Here is a 17,311-nt window from a genome sequence, read left to right as displayed (position 1 = left end):
CCACTTCTCAGCTGCGTCCTCCATTTTTAAGGTCTCACGCACAGATACAATTAGTGCATCCGCTAGCACCTTTTCATGCACGGCTGCAGAAGAAATCAGCCTCACTATCTGAGAACTCAGGGCGTGTGGTCCCAGCAGAGGATCTGAGGAGACAGATGAGGCAGGGGACGCTTTTTGCTAGCCTGTCACCCAAACACCACCTCCACCCGGAACACAAAAGGACTCCAGGACTGTCGTCAGTGCATCGATGGATGGTTGGGACCCAGAGGGCCCCGCAGCCTCTGAAAGGGGATCAGGTAGGGAAATGTGCTCCAAAGACTCCATGAGTCAATAGGGGTAGCCCACAAGAAAAGGTGTGAAAACACTGCTAAGGGACACCCCCACCGCTCCGGCAACACCAGTCGGTCGCCAGTGACAGAGCACCTAATCGATCCTCAGCAGAGAGGGACAAGACCCCACAAGACTCACCACCCCAGCAGAAACATGCACCTGCAGCCACCAATATAATCTGCACTCCATGTGTGGCGATCAGGAAGTGAAAAGATCCAGGATTTAGCACCAGGGTATGAGGAGGGGTTCTCACCGCCAAAATCGCTGTCCACAGGGCTCCACTGTCATGGACCCTGCTATTTTCAATGGCAAACTACTGCATAATGGCTGCCAGACTACACAAACATGGCCGCTGTTCACTGAGCACACAGGCTACAACAAAATGGCTGCCCCGCACGGCACCACGATGCTCCCAGGGACCCAGTAGGGATCCCAAGGCCTTAGAAAATGGGACAGGCAGTAACTCCCATCAGGTACAGCTCCCCCCCCCCCCAACAGCCAATCGCCCGGTCTCTGGCGGCGCACCCCTCACCCCCATCGTCAGCACAGCACCCTGCCCCCACCCCAGGCGATGGACCAGGCCACCCCAAAGCCCCAGCTTCAGTAAAGGGGGGCAGTATGGCCCACAGAGACCAACCGAACCAATGAGGGGGTGCCTAACGGGAAGGAGGGGAACCCAGGGGTCCGACCGTCCTATGGAGGGGCCCACATTCACCCCAAAACCCCCCAGGGGAGAGGGGGGACCGATACTTACTATACCAGGAACCAGACGGGCACCGCTCCAGACAGAACCTCCTCTCCATCGAAATGGCGGGGGAGGTTGTCGGGCAAGAGGAAAACACTGCGACTCAGGCCGAGACCTGGTCGTATGCGACCTCATGAGGCGTTTAACTCACAGGCCAGCCCCCGTCCGGTGGGGCTATGTTGCAGCCGACTTAGAGCGGAGCTGAGGTCTGCGCGCGCTCGCTGGCCAGACTGGGGTGACCACTGGATCTAGATTATCCAGCTCATCGCCCTGTCTGGCAGTTGATTGTAGATCTCACAGGAAAAAAAACAGGAGAAAAAATTCTATGTAAAAAGAAAAAATTGCCTGGACCAGAGATCCCAGCAAGGAACTAAGTCCTTACTCCTTACTAGGCAGAAAAAAACCTATAGCAGAGAGGGGGAGTATACCCCCTAGGACTGCCCATAGTGTCCTACTCCTGTAGGGGAAGTATAATCTAATGGTTAGGAAAATCAGGAGCGGTGTCCATCAATGAACGAAAGCAAAAATAGTCCATATATGCAGTAAAGCATGCTTGTTATACCCACTGTGGAACCTAAGGGGATAATCCTCTGCAATTTGTAAAATGGCTGTTTGATCCTGTCTTCTCTGACCCTCCCCTTCTTGCATTGTCTCCAAAACATCTCCAGATAAGACAGAGTTAGTGGAACCAGTCTGTACATGCTCAGGTTGGTATTGCTATAGAGTTGTTTTTTTTTTTTTTCTTGGGAGAGTGCATGCGATCAACACAGGGCCAATCAGCACTCTCCAGACAAATGGTCAGGGGTCCTGCATCCTGATAGGGCAGCCAGTGCAGAATGAAAACTCCTCCTACAACTAACTACTTTAACCAGGCACTGATAGAAGTCTCAAGACTGCTCTAGACTGCTGATGAGAAAAGGTATTTTGCAGTGGATATTTACTAAAATAATTGGATGTCCATGTTCTGTGTACTGTAGGAGACCAGATATAGTGAATGCAGACTCCTGGGTTTAGTAACACTTTAACTGTTTAGAAGAAGAAAACAGAACTTGAAATTCTAGAGAGTATAAGAGGAAATTATTCTAGATATTTACTGATGTAGTTAAGTAAATACTTCTGTTACTGTGTTGACTTTCTTACCCAGCACCTCTGTCAATAAATAGCTGCAGCATTACTTAATAAAAATGGTGATATAAGCTTACCTGTTAGTTCCTCATAACTGTGCCTAAGGCTGAGAATACAGTAATTGTACTAGACTACATTCATTTATAACTCAAGCAGAACATTTCAGCCTAAAAAGTAATTTGACGGATATTATGCTAGTAAATGAACTTCATATTCATAGGCAAAGAAATAATGGCATGCATTGGCATATCTATAATGTGCGCAGCATGTGCGACCTATTGTGCACTCAATCACTGCACATATTGGGCCACAAGCAGTAGCAACATGGGTGTATCAAGTGCTGGGCACCCTTGGCAGATACTAGCTGTACACGCTGTGCCTGTCATTGACATTAACCTCCCTGGCGGTATGATTATGTCAGGAATTCTGTACCAAAAGCGGTACAATTTTTTTCATGGAAATTTCGCGTTACAGTAATCCCCCGCTACATCGCGGTTCAGTTTTTGCGGTCCCGGTAATTCGCGTTTTTTTTTGTAATGTTATTTTACTATATAAATCATTAAAAATGAAAGATTTTTGTGTTTTTCATAGCTCTTGCTCTGTCTCTAAGTATCTTTTATGTGTTTAAATGAGTTTCTATTGTTTTAAAAGTGTGTTTAAAGACCTTAAAATGCTTCTACACGTACAGTGACAGTAAAAAATCATGCCTACAATGCATTTTAATAGGGTTTTTCTATTTCGCGGAATTTCACTTTTCGCGGCTGGGTCCGGAACGTAACCCCCGCAATGGAGGGGGGTTTACTGTATGTATTATAGGCCTACAATTCTTAGTGGTAGTGCAAAAGAGAAACAGCGCAAAAATGGTGTAGCCAATCCTCAAAGGATGGTCAACGTGCCAATATTTAAATGTGTGATACATAAAATATATATATAAGCATAAGTATTCAAAATAATAATAAACTCTAATAGTATACTTCCAACACCCAGTGAAGTGAATATTCAATTCCAATACATCAAATAAAACAATGCTGACTAATAGTCCAAAATAATAATGATGATAATAGTCCCAAATATAGTGTTCAGCAAGTAGCCAGTGAAGGTTGTATAGTACAAAACAGCCGAATAAAGTGCTCAAGTGCTGAAAAGCAAACACATGCTGCAATGGTGCGATGATAAAGTGGTTGGTTCCTCTCCCCAAAAGTGATTCCACTTACCGGACAATGTGGACCCCCAGACCATATGGTGTAAGGGTCTCACAAGCAGAGTCCGGTATGTAATCCGGGCAATATTCCTTTGGACCGGGATGGTAGCCAATAAGGGTCCCCTAAGATCTCTCAGCGGGTAATAGCCATATAGAAAGGAAGAAAGGGATTCCAATAGCGTGATACTGCTACAATATATTTATTAATATAATTCCAAAGAATAAAACTCACATTTGGTAAGACAAAACCAGGCAATACTGAGTACAAGTTGGTAGATCCTCTAGGATGACGGTGCGCAGCGGGGCTTGGCTCCGGCGTGCGTTCCACCGCTACCGGAAGTGACATTGCAAAGGGCATGTAGTCGGAAATTGCGTCGACGCGTTTCGCCTCCCGCTAGGCGTTCTCACAGACGTATAACTACAATTCTTAGTAATTACTGACTTAAACCTGACCAATACAAAACTCTAGTAGACATCCCAGATGTGATAAATTTAAAAACACATACGCATGAATTATAATCTAATCAATAATATAATTTTATTATATAATATATACTGTATATATATATATATATATATATATATATTATATTATATAATAAAATTATATTATTGATTAGATTATAATTCATGCGTTATATATATATATATATATATATATATATATATATATATGTGTGTGTGTGTGTATATATATATATGTGTGTGTGTATATATACATATATATATATATATATATAAATAAATATATATATATATATATATATATATATATATATATATATACATACACATACATATATATACATATACATATATATATATATATATATATATATATATATAATATAAATGTTATGTGTGTGTTTGTGTTTTGTGCAACCTTCAACGTTTGAATTTCCCTCCCTAGTTCCGCTCCCATGCAACATTGCTGCTGCAGGGAACGGAACTAGGAAGTTATCACACCGACGGAGGACGGACGAGCGGCGGGGATCTCACACGGCTGGCGATCACAGCAATGGGAGATCATTGCTGGATCGCCAGGAGAAGGTAAGAGACACCGCTGCACGCTCTGCACATCCACCCCGAGCGTGACTCGGGGATACTGATAACAGCATGGAAAATCCACCCCGAGTCACGCTCGGGGATACCGCTTGGCAGGTTAATGCAGGGGGTTATAATTTAGCCAATCCCATGGCACCAACTGTATTTTCCTTTTTTTTCTAATAAGGAGGACTAACTTATGGTCCTATGCATTCATGAAACAATGGTATTAGTATGTTTGGAAAATTAAAACTTGCCTATCTAATGGAATATAAGTCTTTATACACTATATGAAAACCTAGTGTATTATTCAATTTACATTCTTAAATAAAAATAAGCTTTGTGTTCACCGAACGAGGAACGCCCACCATGCGCCCGCATGGTCAAACCTCTGATTGCACCAGGAAGTTTTACTACTGCTGCTAAATGTGGGAGATATCCAGCTGAATGGAAACAAAGGCATGGGTAAGGTGGCTGACATCATTTCTCATTCAACTGAGGGGGGCAGTATCTGGGGGCCCCTTTATTTTAATACAGATTGCTCTAAAGAATGCACAAATCTGAAGAGACTGTGTGGGTGTTTGCACTAACTCTGTAAATGATATTGTCTAGTATAGCTTACCTCCAACTGCTAGGTAATGTAATGTGTTTGGTCTGTGAAAGCTTGTGTGCCAGTCTGCTTGAGCGCAGCCTGTACGGACAGGTGATATTAGTTTGTCTTCTGAAGGAAGGAAGGCATGAACTGTTATGGGTTCCTATGAATTGTATTTGGGTAACACTGAATTAAATCCCCATGAGAGTGGCTGTCATTGCTGAACATCTTGAAAATGCTGGTTGTTTGGCATTCAACCAGATAGAGTGGATGTGATTTACTAAATATTTTTATTTTTTTTTGTTTACCTCGTTCACAAAAAAAAGTAAAAAATTCACTTTTAGAGAACATGTTGTTTTTGCAGATCAAGGTCCATGTCTTTATTGTTGACTCTTACATTATTACCAGAGAAAGTACCACCCTGGAGACAGAATTATGTTACTGCAAGGCAATATATTTTTTAGTTGTTTTAGTCATATACAGTGATCTGTTTAGAAGGCAGACTTCACTATGTGTTGCTTCATTTTATTATGGTGACACCGCACCCATGAATGGATGAGTGAACTTAGTGGTCCTAAGTATTGGTTATCCTCATTGGAGTACTGTGTGGTGAAGGAAGATTGCTGCAAACCTTTGCAGCCTCGGTATCATTAGTATGGTGCTGTCCACCTGCTGATGGAAGATTCTGGAGGGCACTCATCTAAGCAGGGCAGGGTGTTCATCGGCCACCATCCCCAATTTCGAAAAACAAATAAAACCCCCCCTAAGGGAATGGGACTTTAAAGGACTTTGTTTCAAACGCAATGTATTTTTGATGTACATATCATTCTGTTATATATGTTATTACATGTGTATCTTCTATTGCAGAAAAACGATTCATGCATATGAGTACCCTGATGAAGGGTATTTCCAGTAACGTGTAGGGTGTCTACTGGGAACCAATGCTCCATCATATTTTTGTGATCATGACATGTTTTTTTTACCTCACCAATATATATTTTCCATGTATATGTTATCACTGACTTTTGATGTGTTATATTAAAATGTATAATTTTTATTTTTATATTTGTGGTGTTACTTTTGGCCTTTAGGGTTTTTTTTTTCCTGTTTTGCTGATGGGAGGTGGTGTTACACAGATTCCTGTTCATGTCTGTTTTATTAAGGGTTATATGCTGCGCCAATCCCAATAGATAAACAAAGCAAAAGCAGCTAGCACAAGTCCTGAATAGCGGATACAAAAGAAGAAACAAAAGGTGCAGCGCTTATATATAGTGAACAGTTTGTGTATAGTCCACAAGCAGAGATAAAATAGGAGATCTGTGTTATCCCAATTCTTCCAGTACAGATAAAAATCCAGAGGCCACCACCAGCAATCACCCAGGTGTTCAAGCCTCTTACCAGATTTAAACGACCCCCATTGCAAGGGTCAGTCAGGCACATATAATAAACCTCCTGGAGGGTCCACACCAGTCCCCTCAGCAATCCTTGTCCTATAGCCCGATATCCACCGGTACCAGATCAGAGAGAAAAGGACACACTCCTCATTGTGCAGTATAGTAACAAGCAGGTTTATTAAACATAAAATTGGCCACTTACCCAGTATACAGTAAAGTGTTCGCTCATCTGGTGGTCAGCAATAGCAGTCAGCAGCAGTTCTGGTAACCAAAAAGATGGCCGCCGTGTCCTCCGATGTACTGAGCGTCACGCCAGCCAAGCTCCGCCTACATGTTTTGTCGTAATCAGACCTCTTCTGGTAAGGAGATTGGATTGTCACTGTGGTGTGGTGTGCTGTTAACTCACACTGAAGCTGGTGCAGGGTTCCATTTTCGTTCTTTTCATCATATAATATGGACTGCATTTAACCCCGTGTAGAGCTGCATACAGACTTTTACAGTATATGAACAGCTTTTCCTGCTCTAATAGTTGTATACGTTTTTACGTAATTGCGCTGAATTCTCTAACACAGAATGGTTGAGAGTAGTAGAAGCTGTGTTTATGCATTCTGTGTTCCCAGATGTAATAGAGTATAGATTCTCTCTAGAATACCTACCAATCTTTATTTGATTATCAATTGCCAATAGTTGTGTGCTATCCATTGTGTTTATCAATAACCTTTTCCAATAAAAAATTGATTGGATAAAGATAATATAATGTAAATGATTATTATAAAGAATGCTTACCTTGATAACATTATTGTTATAAAGGTAGATCAAGAAGGAAATGTATTTTTCATGTTAAGCGCATGCATGTACCCTAGTCCAACACCTAAATCAGATGAATATTTTGTCTACAGAAATGTCTAGCTATCTGTCATAGATAGAAGAAAAACACAGCTCCTTATACTAAACATGTTCATTCATTCAAAACCCCCTAGACTTCGAGGGGAAGGAAAGCAATTCAGGCATGGGAATGCAATTCTCATAACAAATCCACAAGGCAGCCACTATGTCATTCTCACTTGGAGGTCAGAAGATCTCGAAAATATAACAAACAAGACAGGGCTCGAAAGAGGGATCAAGTGTCACTCTAAAATTTGTTGAGTTTCTTTTAATATTTTTTTTTTTTAGTGTTTTATCTTTACTATTCATGTGGAGTCATTCCTTTCCAACATTCAATCATTCCCTGTGAGAATGCTAGTTTGTATTCAAAGAGTTACATTTAGAGAATGCGTGTCTCTTTCAACAGTTTTACAATGTATAGAAGTGTCCTTAAAAACAGACATACTGTAGTGAATTCCTTTGTACTCCTGGCTTCAGAGAATCTATTTCCCAAGCTTGTTCACTGTGATTACACATATTTGTTCTATCAGTTACATTCAAAGGCGAGCTTTGGATATCTGGAATATACTTTACTGGCCCTCTTAGATGTGTCATTTTTTTCTTGTATTTATTTATTGTTTAATACGTTTTTATTGATATGAAAAAAAAAAGTCAAAACAGTAGTAGGACTCAATATTCTTGACAAGTACGTATCATTACAATAACAATAACAACATGCGTGTAGAAAACCATTCAAGAGCATTCAAGTGAATGGTTTAATTGGCAGTTCAAACTTTGGTCAAGTTTCAAGCAGTTAATTTGGTCATGTATAAAAGTTGTTGGAGAATAAAGGAATAGAAAAAGATGAAAAGGAGAGGAAAGGTAGATAAAAAAAGGAAGAGAATAAGTGAACAGAAGGAAGGGAGGAGAAAGAAGATGTGGGTACCCTGCTCCCACAAGAGGAAAAATACTTCACAGAAAGTTAACCATAGAGAAGACATAAACGTCAAGTTTGAGACATAATCATGGCGTAAGTGGAAGAGTGGATGAAGGATAACTAGCAGGCCCATATCTTATATGATTGATCTTATAAGCCTCTGTATTCAAGAGTCATTCCTCCATATGGTAGATGTGGTCCACCACTTGTAGCCATTGCTGTACCGTAGGCACACTACATCGTTTCCAGTAATGAGGAATAAGGGATTCGGCAGCATTTAATAAATGCGGAGTGATAGATCGGCAATATGGGCCCGTTGGCGTCTCCAAGCAGTGAACTAGTACTTCCCAAGGATCATTTTTAACTGGACAGCCCTGGATGGATTCAATCATTTGTAATACTGCAATCCAATACAGCCATATAGGAGGACAGGACCACCAGATGTGGGCATGAGTGGCCTTTCCCCCCCACATCCTCTCCAGCAAAGGCCGCTGGAGGCCGGAAACATCCTATGTAACTTGGCAGGGGTGTGATGTCATCTCATTATCAAATTATAGTTAGTTTCTGTGAGTTTAGATGAGACAGAAGAGGTATGAGTCAGTCAAAGTATCTTTAAAATTTGAGCATCAGATAATTGCAATTGTAAATCCTTTTCCCACTGGCGTATAAATGAAGGGGGAGAAGTTAAATCCAAAATTTGCAATGTCTCGTAGAATTGGGAGATGGGTCTTTGGGGAGGTTGGTCGACATTCAGCATTTCTTCCATCGGGAGGACAAAGCATGTATAGGACAAGTATTTTTTTTATTGTATTTGAACCCAGGATTGAGTAGCCTCTGCCTCCTGCTAGCATCATGGATGTTATGTGTCATTAAAAACTGCAGACTTTTCATTTAAAAAGGTCCAAAGAGAGCTAAGGTGATAAAATTAGCATAGGACAGGGAACAATCATTATTGCTGTCTACATATACTGTATATGTATATTAACCCCCCCTCCCCCCTATAACAGTAAACTGATCTTATGTACATCTGTAGAAATGTTAAAAAGATTAGAGTTCATTGACTGCCTGCTAAGTAGCAGAGCTATTATTTGTCAATGAGTACACAAAAATATCAAAAGAATAAAAAGGAATATTCCAGACCCAGAAAAATCTTGTTATTATGATATTTATAAATTGAATACAGTTGACATTCTGCATGTTCATGACACACATGCTGAGAGCTTTTTGGATTTTAGGACACTGAGATGTTGTTAATAGTGGGTAGTCGATGTAAGACTAAAAATGGCAAATATTTTCCTATATCTTGATTATATGGCAATTAACATTGTTTGTATTTTTCTGAATATATGCTTGTTTGTGTTTAATTTTTACTACCTTATTATACCTTTTAAATAATCTTAGGTGCTAAAGTGATATGATGTACGTCTTCATTGCATTGCTAATAGAATATCACCAGCACATCCGCTTATGTGGAAAAACCTTAGTTAGACTTACCAGGAATGGTATTTCTAGGAGCCTTTCATGACAGCACCTTGGAGAGAGTACAGCTTCACCCACTGCAGTGACAATGCTTTTTAAACAAGCCTCTTCCATCATGCCATCATTTATAAATGAGAATTCCTCTGACATCCTGAAAAACAGAAAAAAAAAACCACACAAACCACAAACCATAATAAACCATAACACAATTCACAATGCTTAAGGGGGGGGTAATAGTCGCTGTCCTGAAAAGCTTCTAGAAATATAGTTACTAGTAAGTCTAACTAAGGTTTTCTCCCCTCGCCTTTCAGGATAGCACCGTGGAGATGATAATTCGAGAACTTACCCTAGGGGGGACTACTGCTTGCAGGACACTCTTGCCAAAAGATTGATCAGAGGCAGACAACAGGTCCAGACTGTAATGTCTGATGAATGTAGAGAAACTGGACCAGGTAGCAGCCTTACAAATCTGGCGATGCACCAGCCTTCTCTGCCCAGGGCATCACCACTGCTCTCATAGAATTGGGCATTATCTCCTCCGGAGGTTCCTTGTCCATCGCTGCATAGGCTTTCTTAATAGCCTGTTTCAGCCACCTCCCCAAGCTGCTTTTGGATGCTCCTGAAGAGAGGACAAACAAAGAGGTTGATTTTCTGAAGGCCTAAGTTACCTCAAGGTACCACAAAAGACACCTCCTGATGTGCAAGGTGTGGAAAGCTTTAACGTCCAGGCTAGATGGAGCTGGGCAAAAGGTAGGTAACATTTTTTCTTGTGTGCGGTGAAATTAAGAAGAAACCTTTGGTAAAAACCCCGGATTCATCTGAGGATCATTTGGTCCGGAAAACAAGCTAAAAAGGTTCAGAAATAGAAAGGGCCTGGATCTCACTAATCCTTCGAGCCAAGGTCACTGCAACCAAAGGAATTGTATTAAAGGTTAATAATCTTTAAGAAGTATGCTTCAGGGATTCAAATGGGGTTTTCGTGAGCCCTTGCAAAACAATAGATAGGACACTGGCCTGATCTTGACCAGTGCCTACAAAAACCAATTAAAGGTTCCCGAGATAGGGTTCTCTCCAGGAAGACTGATAGTGCCTTGAGGGTGCTTGCTGCTAGTCTTTTCTAAATTCCCTCATGAAGTCCCGCCCACCTGAAAGGGCATCACCCACCACCCAGGACTCACCCAGGCACTCACACCACTCTCCCACATGCAGGCTGCCTCCCAGCTGAACCATCAGCATTAAAGCACACCAGACAGAACTCCCAGTTGGTCATCACTCCCCTGACCTGGAGGGGGAAGGAAGGCACCAGAAACCCCCTCCCCCCTCCTCCATGTGTGGTTGTGCTGGGATGGTCCTCCAAACAACAGAGGTACTGCAAACCCCTCTCCATGGACAGAGCGGAGCCCCCCTTTGTTCCCCTGCAGTGCTTCCACCATGACCGGAGGAAACACTAACACTAAAAGACAGTGGCATTGCAGTGTTTCCAGGGAAGTGGATGGAGCTGTGCTCTCTCCAAGGTGCTGTCCTGAAAGGGGAGAAATAACACTGTTATTCAATCATCATGTCAATCTCCAAGAACTAGACAATCTTTTGGGATCACTCAAAGTCACCTTTTTAAGGTAACATGACAAAAAAAAAAATATATATATATATATATATATATATATATATATATATATATATATATATATATATAATCCTGCCTTGAAAAAGTATGGTCCTCAAACATTGGTTGTTTCTTAATGAATGATACAATGACTGAATAAAGATGTCATCTACATTTTCCACATACAAAGGTGTGTTCGGGACAAGATTGTTCTGATGTCTACTTCACAATGAATTGGTTTATGTATTATTAATCCAGTTCATAACATCTTTTTGTTGGTGTATTATTGATCAGTGTATCTCTTTATTCAAATTTATAATCTCATTTTAAGTGTGATAAAAAACCTTAACATCCTTGTCCAGATTTGCTTAATGTTCATACCCAATAAAGTTGATCACTACTTCTGAAAATAATATTATTATTGTTAATATTATTATCCAAAACAATTATAATAATAATATGTCTGAAATGTCAACCATTTCTCTTTGTAGAAAACCTATGGTGTCATCCAGCTCCATGCATTAAACACTTATGCTAAAACCAAGATTTTATATAAACAGTAAAAAAATAATCAGATATATAGTAGCTTAAGAACTTGTAAACTTAATAATTTTACCTTAAAAAAAGACATACAATTGGCTCAAAGTTATAGTTTCTGTTTAAAACATCAGTGTTTTATTGTTGTGTTGTACATTGTTTTTGTACTTAACACTTCTGTAATTTCTTGCTTTGGCTTACTGATTTTTCTAGCAGCTAGACCCAACCACTTAACACTTGAAAGTAGGAAGTGAAATAAATCATTGAGTCGGCTTCAACAGAACAGTAGTAGGTAAAACTTTGATATGAAGTTTTGTTAATATGTAAATTACCTGGAGAGGACAGTTCTTTACGCAATAAAGCACTAAAAGATGATTGTTTTCAATGTTAAACTGTCAAAAAAGTAACATATAGGTTTACTCTACAGGTATTGTGTCACTCATCTCCTTGGCTATCCTCTCCTATGAACGCTACACTACCCTGACCTTGTACAATAAAGGGGGTCCAAAGTTTACAAAAGCACTGCTTGCTGTGGGCAGCACATGGCTTTATTCCCTGATATGGACAGTGCCACCTCTAATTGGATGGAGCAGCTATGGAAAGGAAGGTGCGGGCACCAGCTGTTCAGTACGCTGGACGTCTGAATCTACAGAATCTGTATCTTATATCATCTGCCTTTTTATCTTCTGCCTAGTTATTCCAGTCTTAGTTATGGTATACTGCTATGGCAGACTACTTTGTGCTGTGAAACAGGTAAGCATTTTTCCAACATGGATTAAGAAAATGAATGTGGTTATGAATTTACAGTATGTTCCAATATAATTGTTCACTATTGGCCATTTTTTAATTTACCAGTTGATGGAACTGATCTAGACCTAAAAAGTAGATTGTAATCCCCAGCATAGTTTGGTTTTGTGTACATGGGTGTTTTTCTGCATTTGACTTGCTTTGTGTTGCTTGTGCGATTCTTCAGACTCAGCAGATCCCTTTTGAGATGTGCTTGGATTGAAGGCAAAGCAGGTCAAATGCAGCCTTTTCGTTGCATTTTGCCTTTTAATATTTGGGTTTCAGCAGTGCTGTGCTCAAATGGAAAAAATTACAAAGTAATGCAGGTACAGCAAGATGCTGGAGGAGGTTTTCTGCTGTTTTCATATCTATTGCTTGCTTGTTTCTGAGCACCATAAGTAGTGGTAATGTAAAGTGTTAAAGTTCTATTGATAAAGAGGTATGAATCTTTAGAGTCAAACTTATAGCCAGATTTCTCAAACGAATGTTCAGAAATGAATGTGTGTATAAGATGCTAACTAATCAGGTTGGCCTGGATGAGGATTTTTATGAATCTTATGTGAAAATCACATTAAAATCCAAAGGGGGGGCCTGGTAAATTCTGACCATTTTTTAGGCTAATAGGTACATTAATGCCAAAAAAGACATTAGAGCTGAGCACTGCCCTGGGGTCATTTAGCAAAGGAAAAAAAATGTTTTTGAAAATACTGTCCAGTGCAGATGGGTTTTTTTAATGTGACTTTAGGAGTGACATGGAAAACAACAATCCTTTAAATGACATGCTTTAGAAATGTCCTTAAACTGTGGTGTTAAAAACAGTGTGTTTTTTTTTTTTTCTTTTCTGAAAAACCTCAATAAAAACATAGTGTGGTTTCCACTAACAGTGTTAGCGACATGATATTCTGTCATCACATATATTGGATGTGTATTTGATTGTTTACATTTTTACATTTAAATTGCCTTAAATGCAGTAGCGGCTTTCTTATATAGTTTTGGCTGTGTCACCCAATTTTTTTTTTTTTTTTAAGCAGTAATAGGCCTGAATTAACTGGTGGAAGTAGCAGACAGCAGATCTAAAGGTTGTATGAAAGTTTCCTCTTAAGAACAAAAGATTGAGCCCTGAATTGCATTCAAATTGCCCAGCAGCACAACAGTTTAACAACTGAACCACTGAAAGGTTTTACCCCCCTTCATAATATTTTTTGCTGTTCAGCATTGTTCTATTTTAATTGGCAATTGCTTGGTCATGCAACACTGTGTGCAAATGATTGCAAGTTCGTGGAAGTTGTTATTTTTGTCACAGTTTTTGGAAAAATTTAATTAAATAAAATGTATTTTTTATGTTTTTGCATACTGGCAACAATGTCAATTTTGTAAATATATATTTTTTTTTTTACACACTCTCATCAGAGTAGTTCAGTGTCACAATAGTGACACTGTACTACTCTGGGGGTTGATCAGAGATTTTTTTTTTTACACAATTATTGCTTTTAATAGTGATGATCACTGTTATAAGCAATAGTTTTAGCTGTTGTGAATAGATTTAATTCATGACAACTTGCTTACTATTGTAATCTGTGATTGGCTACAGATAATTACATAGATCTATGATTGGCTACAGATAATTACATAGACAATTTTTGGAAAAATTAAATTAAAAATAATGTATTTTTTATGTTTTTGCATACTGCCACCAATGTCAATCTTGTAAATATATATATATATATTTTTTTTTTACACACTCTCATCAGAGTAGTTCAGTGTCACAATAGTGTGATTGGCTACAGATAATTACATAGATCAGAGTGCTGTGATTGACTCAGGTATCTTGTGATAGCTGTGGGCAAATCACAGCATCACAATAGTAAGCAAAACCATCATGAATGAATGCCATTCATTACTGTTTTGCTTAAAATGTAATCATGCGATTGCTTTGACCAATCATAGCGATCACATGATACCCTGGCCGCTCACAACTGGTGGGTACCAAGCAATATGATGCCGCCGGTGGACACAGCGATCATGGGATCGTGCCGCCGTGTGCCCCAGGGGGCTTGCCAGTGCCAGTAAGGGGGTAAAGTGATTGTAAATGCTTGTTTTTTTAAAAAAAATAATAACATATAAGATTATACGTACCTGCTCTGTGCAAATATTCAAACTATAGACTTTGGGGATGTATTTGGTAGAAATTGGCCTACGCCAGGGCAATACACCAAGCAGAAAATAGACAGAATCAAGTCAGGTGCTATCTGTGGAGAGTTCTCCGTAGTTCAGTGCTATCAGTGCTTCCTGCTTAAACTGTTTAGATATCACCCCATAAGAAGTGCATTGTTTTCATTGAATTGGCTTACTTGTATTGTTTGTAGAAGCAGTAAAGCAGAGCCTTCATATGTAATAAGCAAAAATAACAGCCCCATATACAGAGAAACACAAATTTTTACACATTGCTACATGATACAATTATTTACACCAAGCTCCTTTACATGTTTATTTTGCTTAGCCACCTCCTGCTCGCGCTATGGCCAAAACACGGCTACAGCGCAGGCTCACGTTATCGGGAGGGCGCCTATGGACATCCTCCTGTGATCACACTTCCCACGATCCCCCCTGCTGCATGCATCGACACGGATCTGTGATCACTGTGTCCTTCCGACACAGCTGATCACAGATCGGTGTGAAGAGCCAATCACAGCGGCTCTTTACCATGTGTCTTGTGTTGTTCAATCATAGCTGATCGCAGCGTAAATAGTATTTGCTGGTTATCGGCAGTCCTTTCCTTACACTTACAGCGCATGTGGAGAGGAGAGCCGATAATTGGCAAATCCACACAGAGGACATCTACACTGATAATCAGGGCACTGATCATCAGTATCCTGATGATCAGTGCAGCTCCAACAGTGCTCACTAATGCAGCCAATCTGTGCCTATCAGTGCTGCCAATCAGTGCTCATCAGTGCTGTCAATCAGTGCTGCCAATTAGTGCCCATCAGTGCTGCCTGTCAATGGCCATAAGTGATGTCTGTCAGTGGCAATTATTAAAGCTTATCAGTGCTGCCTATCAGTGCCTACTAGTGCTGCCTTTCAGTGCCTATCAGTGCCACATATTAGTGCAGCCTCATTAGTGCCGCCTCATCAGTGCCCTTTAGTGCAGTCCATTAGTGATACCTATCAGTGCCCACAAGTGCCACCTATCAGTTCCCATCAGTGCCACATATTAGTGCAGCCTCATCAGTGCCTCATCAGCATTCATCAGTGCAGCCTATCAGTGCCCATCAGTGCAGCCTCATCGGTGCACATCAGTGAAGGAGAAAAATTACTTATTTAGAAAATGTTATAACGAAAACGAAGAAACTTTTTTTTGGTCTTTTTTTGTTTAGCATAAAAATCTAAAACCTAGTGGTGATTAAATACCACCAAAAGAAAGCTCTATCTGTCTAAAAAAAATGATAAAAATGTTGCTTGAGCACAGTGTTGCACGGCCATGCAACAGTTATTCAAAGTGCGACAGCACTGAAATGTGAAAACTGACCTGGACAAGAAGAGGGTGAGAGTGCCCAATAGGCAAGTGATTAAGTGAAAATATAACCAGGCAGGTAATGGTGAGGTGGATATACAGTGTAACTTTGGCCAGGCTATGGACACATAAAAAATACATATTCTTAACAAATAAATAGTATACTATGGGCTAATAATTCATGGTCACAGTTTAACAACATAACAAGGGTCTCTTTTAAAGTATGGTGCTCTAAAGATGCTAAAGATCGTAAGAGCACCAACGAAAATAATCCTTTAAAAATCTGCATGATTTTATTCATATTCCTAAAACATCTTAAAATCACATTTCACCAAATTGTGTGCATTTATTCAGTATTCTATTTCTATATGTTGAGGTATCGCATATAAGCATTTACCTCCAGCAATACCAAACCCTTCAATTCGGTCCATTTATCAATAGACGTCAGATATTCAGTTTTCTTTCAATTCCCCAACCAATACGTATTTGTGGAGGGATTAGATCACTTCTCAATTTGTTTCCCAGATATTAAATCTTCTTCTTTGGGTCTAAAGAAGGAAATGGATTAAATTGATTTTATATTTGGCCAGTCAAGCACACAATCTAATCTCACCCCATAAGTGGCAGGAGGGTCCGTAGGGGATATGAAGAGGCTAGTATTGGTTCCTAAGTAATAATATATCAATGAACATTTGAAAGATAGAATCTGGAGGACACAGTATTAACAGCCCGTTAAAAAGCATTATTTCTAAGGCCTCATGCACACTGGTTTCTTGTAAACGTTGTTTACCCTGACAGGAGAAAATCCGCATTCTAAACTCACCTAAGCTGCATTATTTCAAAAGAGTTTAGCAGGGTTTAACAGAGTTTGGGGGGTTCATTTATTTTATTGGCCAGGATTTTAATTTAATCTGGCCAATGAAATAAATAAACGTGCCTTGAGTTTATGCACGTTTATGAGCGTTTTTCAGCGATCAGCATTTTTGGTGGTCAGAAGAACTACTCTTGAATGCGTTCAGACAACAGCCCATAAACTCCCCTGTTGATAAACTGCTAAAATCGTCCACGTGTGCATGGAGGATAACATAGAGGGGAGTTTAGGGGCTGTTAAAAAAAAAATCCCCAAACTCACAAAAACGTGAGTTTAACAGCAGCAGTGT

The 17,311-nt window shown here is 39.9% G+C and overlaps 1 protein-coding gene across 1 annotated transcript in view; it reads left to right on the top strand.

The window, feature by feature from the left end:
* LOC309546977 (pinopsin-like) overlaps positions 1–17,311 on the top strand; it is a 265,613-nt gene that overhangs the window by 202,293 nt on the left and 46,009 nt on the right. The window contains exon 3 of the mRNA XM_082246745.1: positions 12,279–12,604. Within this exon, the coding sequence (XP_082102871.1) occupies positions 12,279–12,604 (326 nt within the window). The remainder of the gene's footprint in view (positions 1–12,278; positions 12,605–17,311) is intronic.

The sequence above is a fragment of the Pelophylax lessonae genome (assembly GCF_965119305.1).
Source record: "Pelophylax lessonae genome assembly, chromosome: 2".
NCBI classification, from domain to species: domain Eukaryota; kingdom Metazoa; phylum Chordata; class Amphibia; order Anura; family Ranidae; genus Pelophylax; species Pelophylax lessonae.
This window is presented reverse-complemented; position numbering and strand designations above follow the sequence as displayed.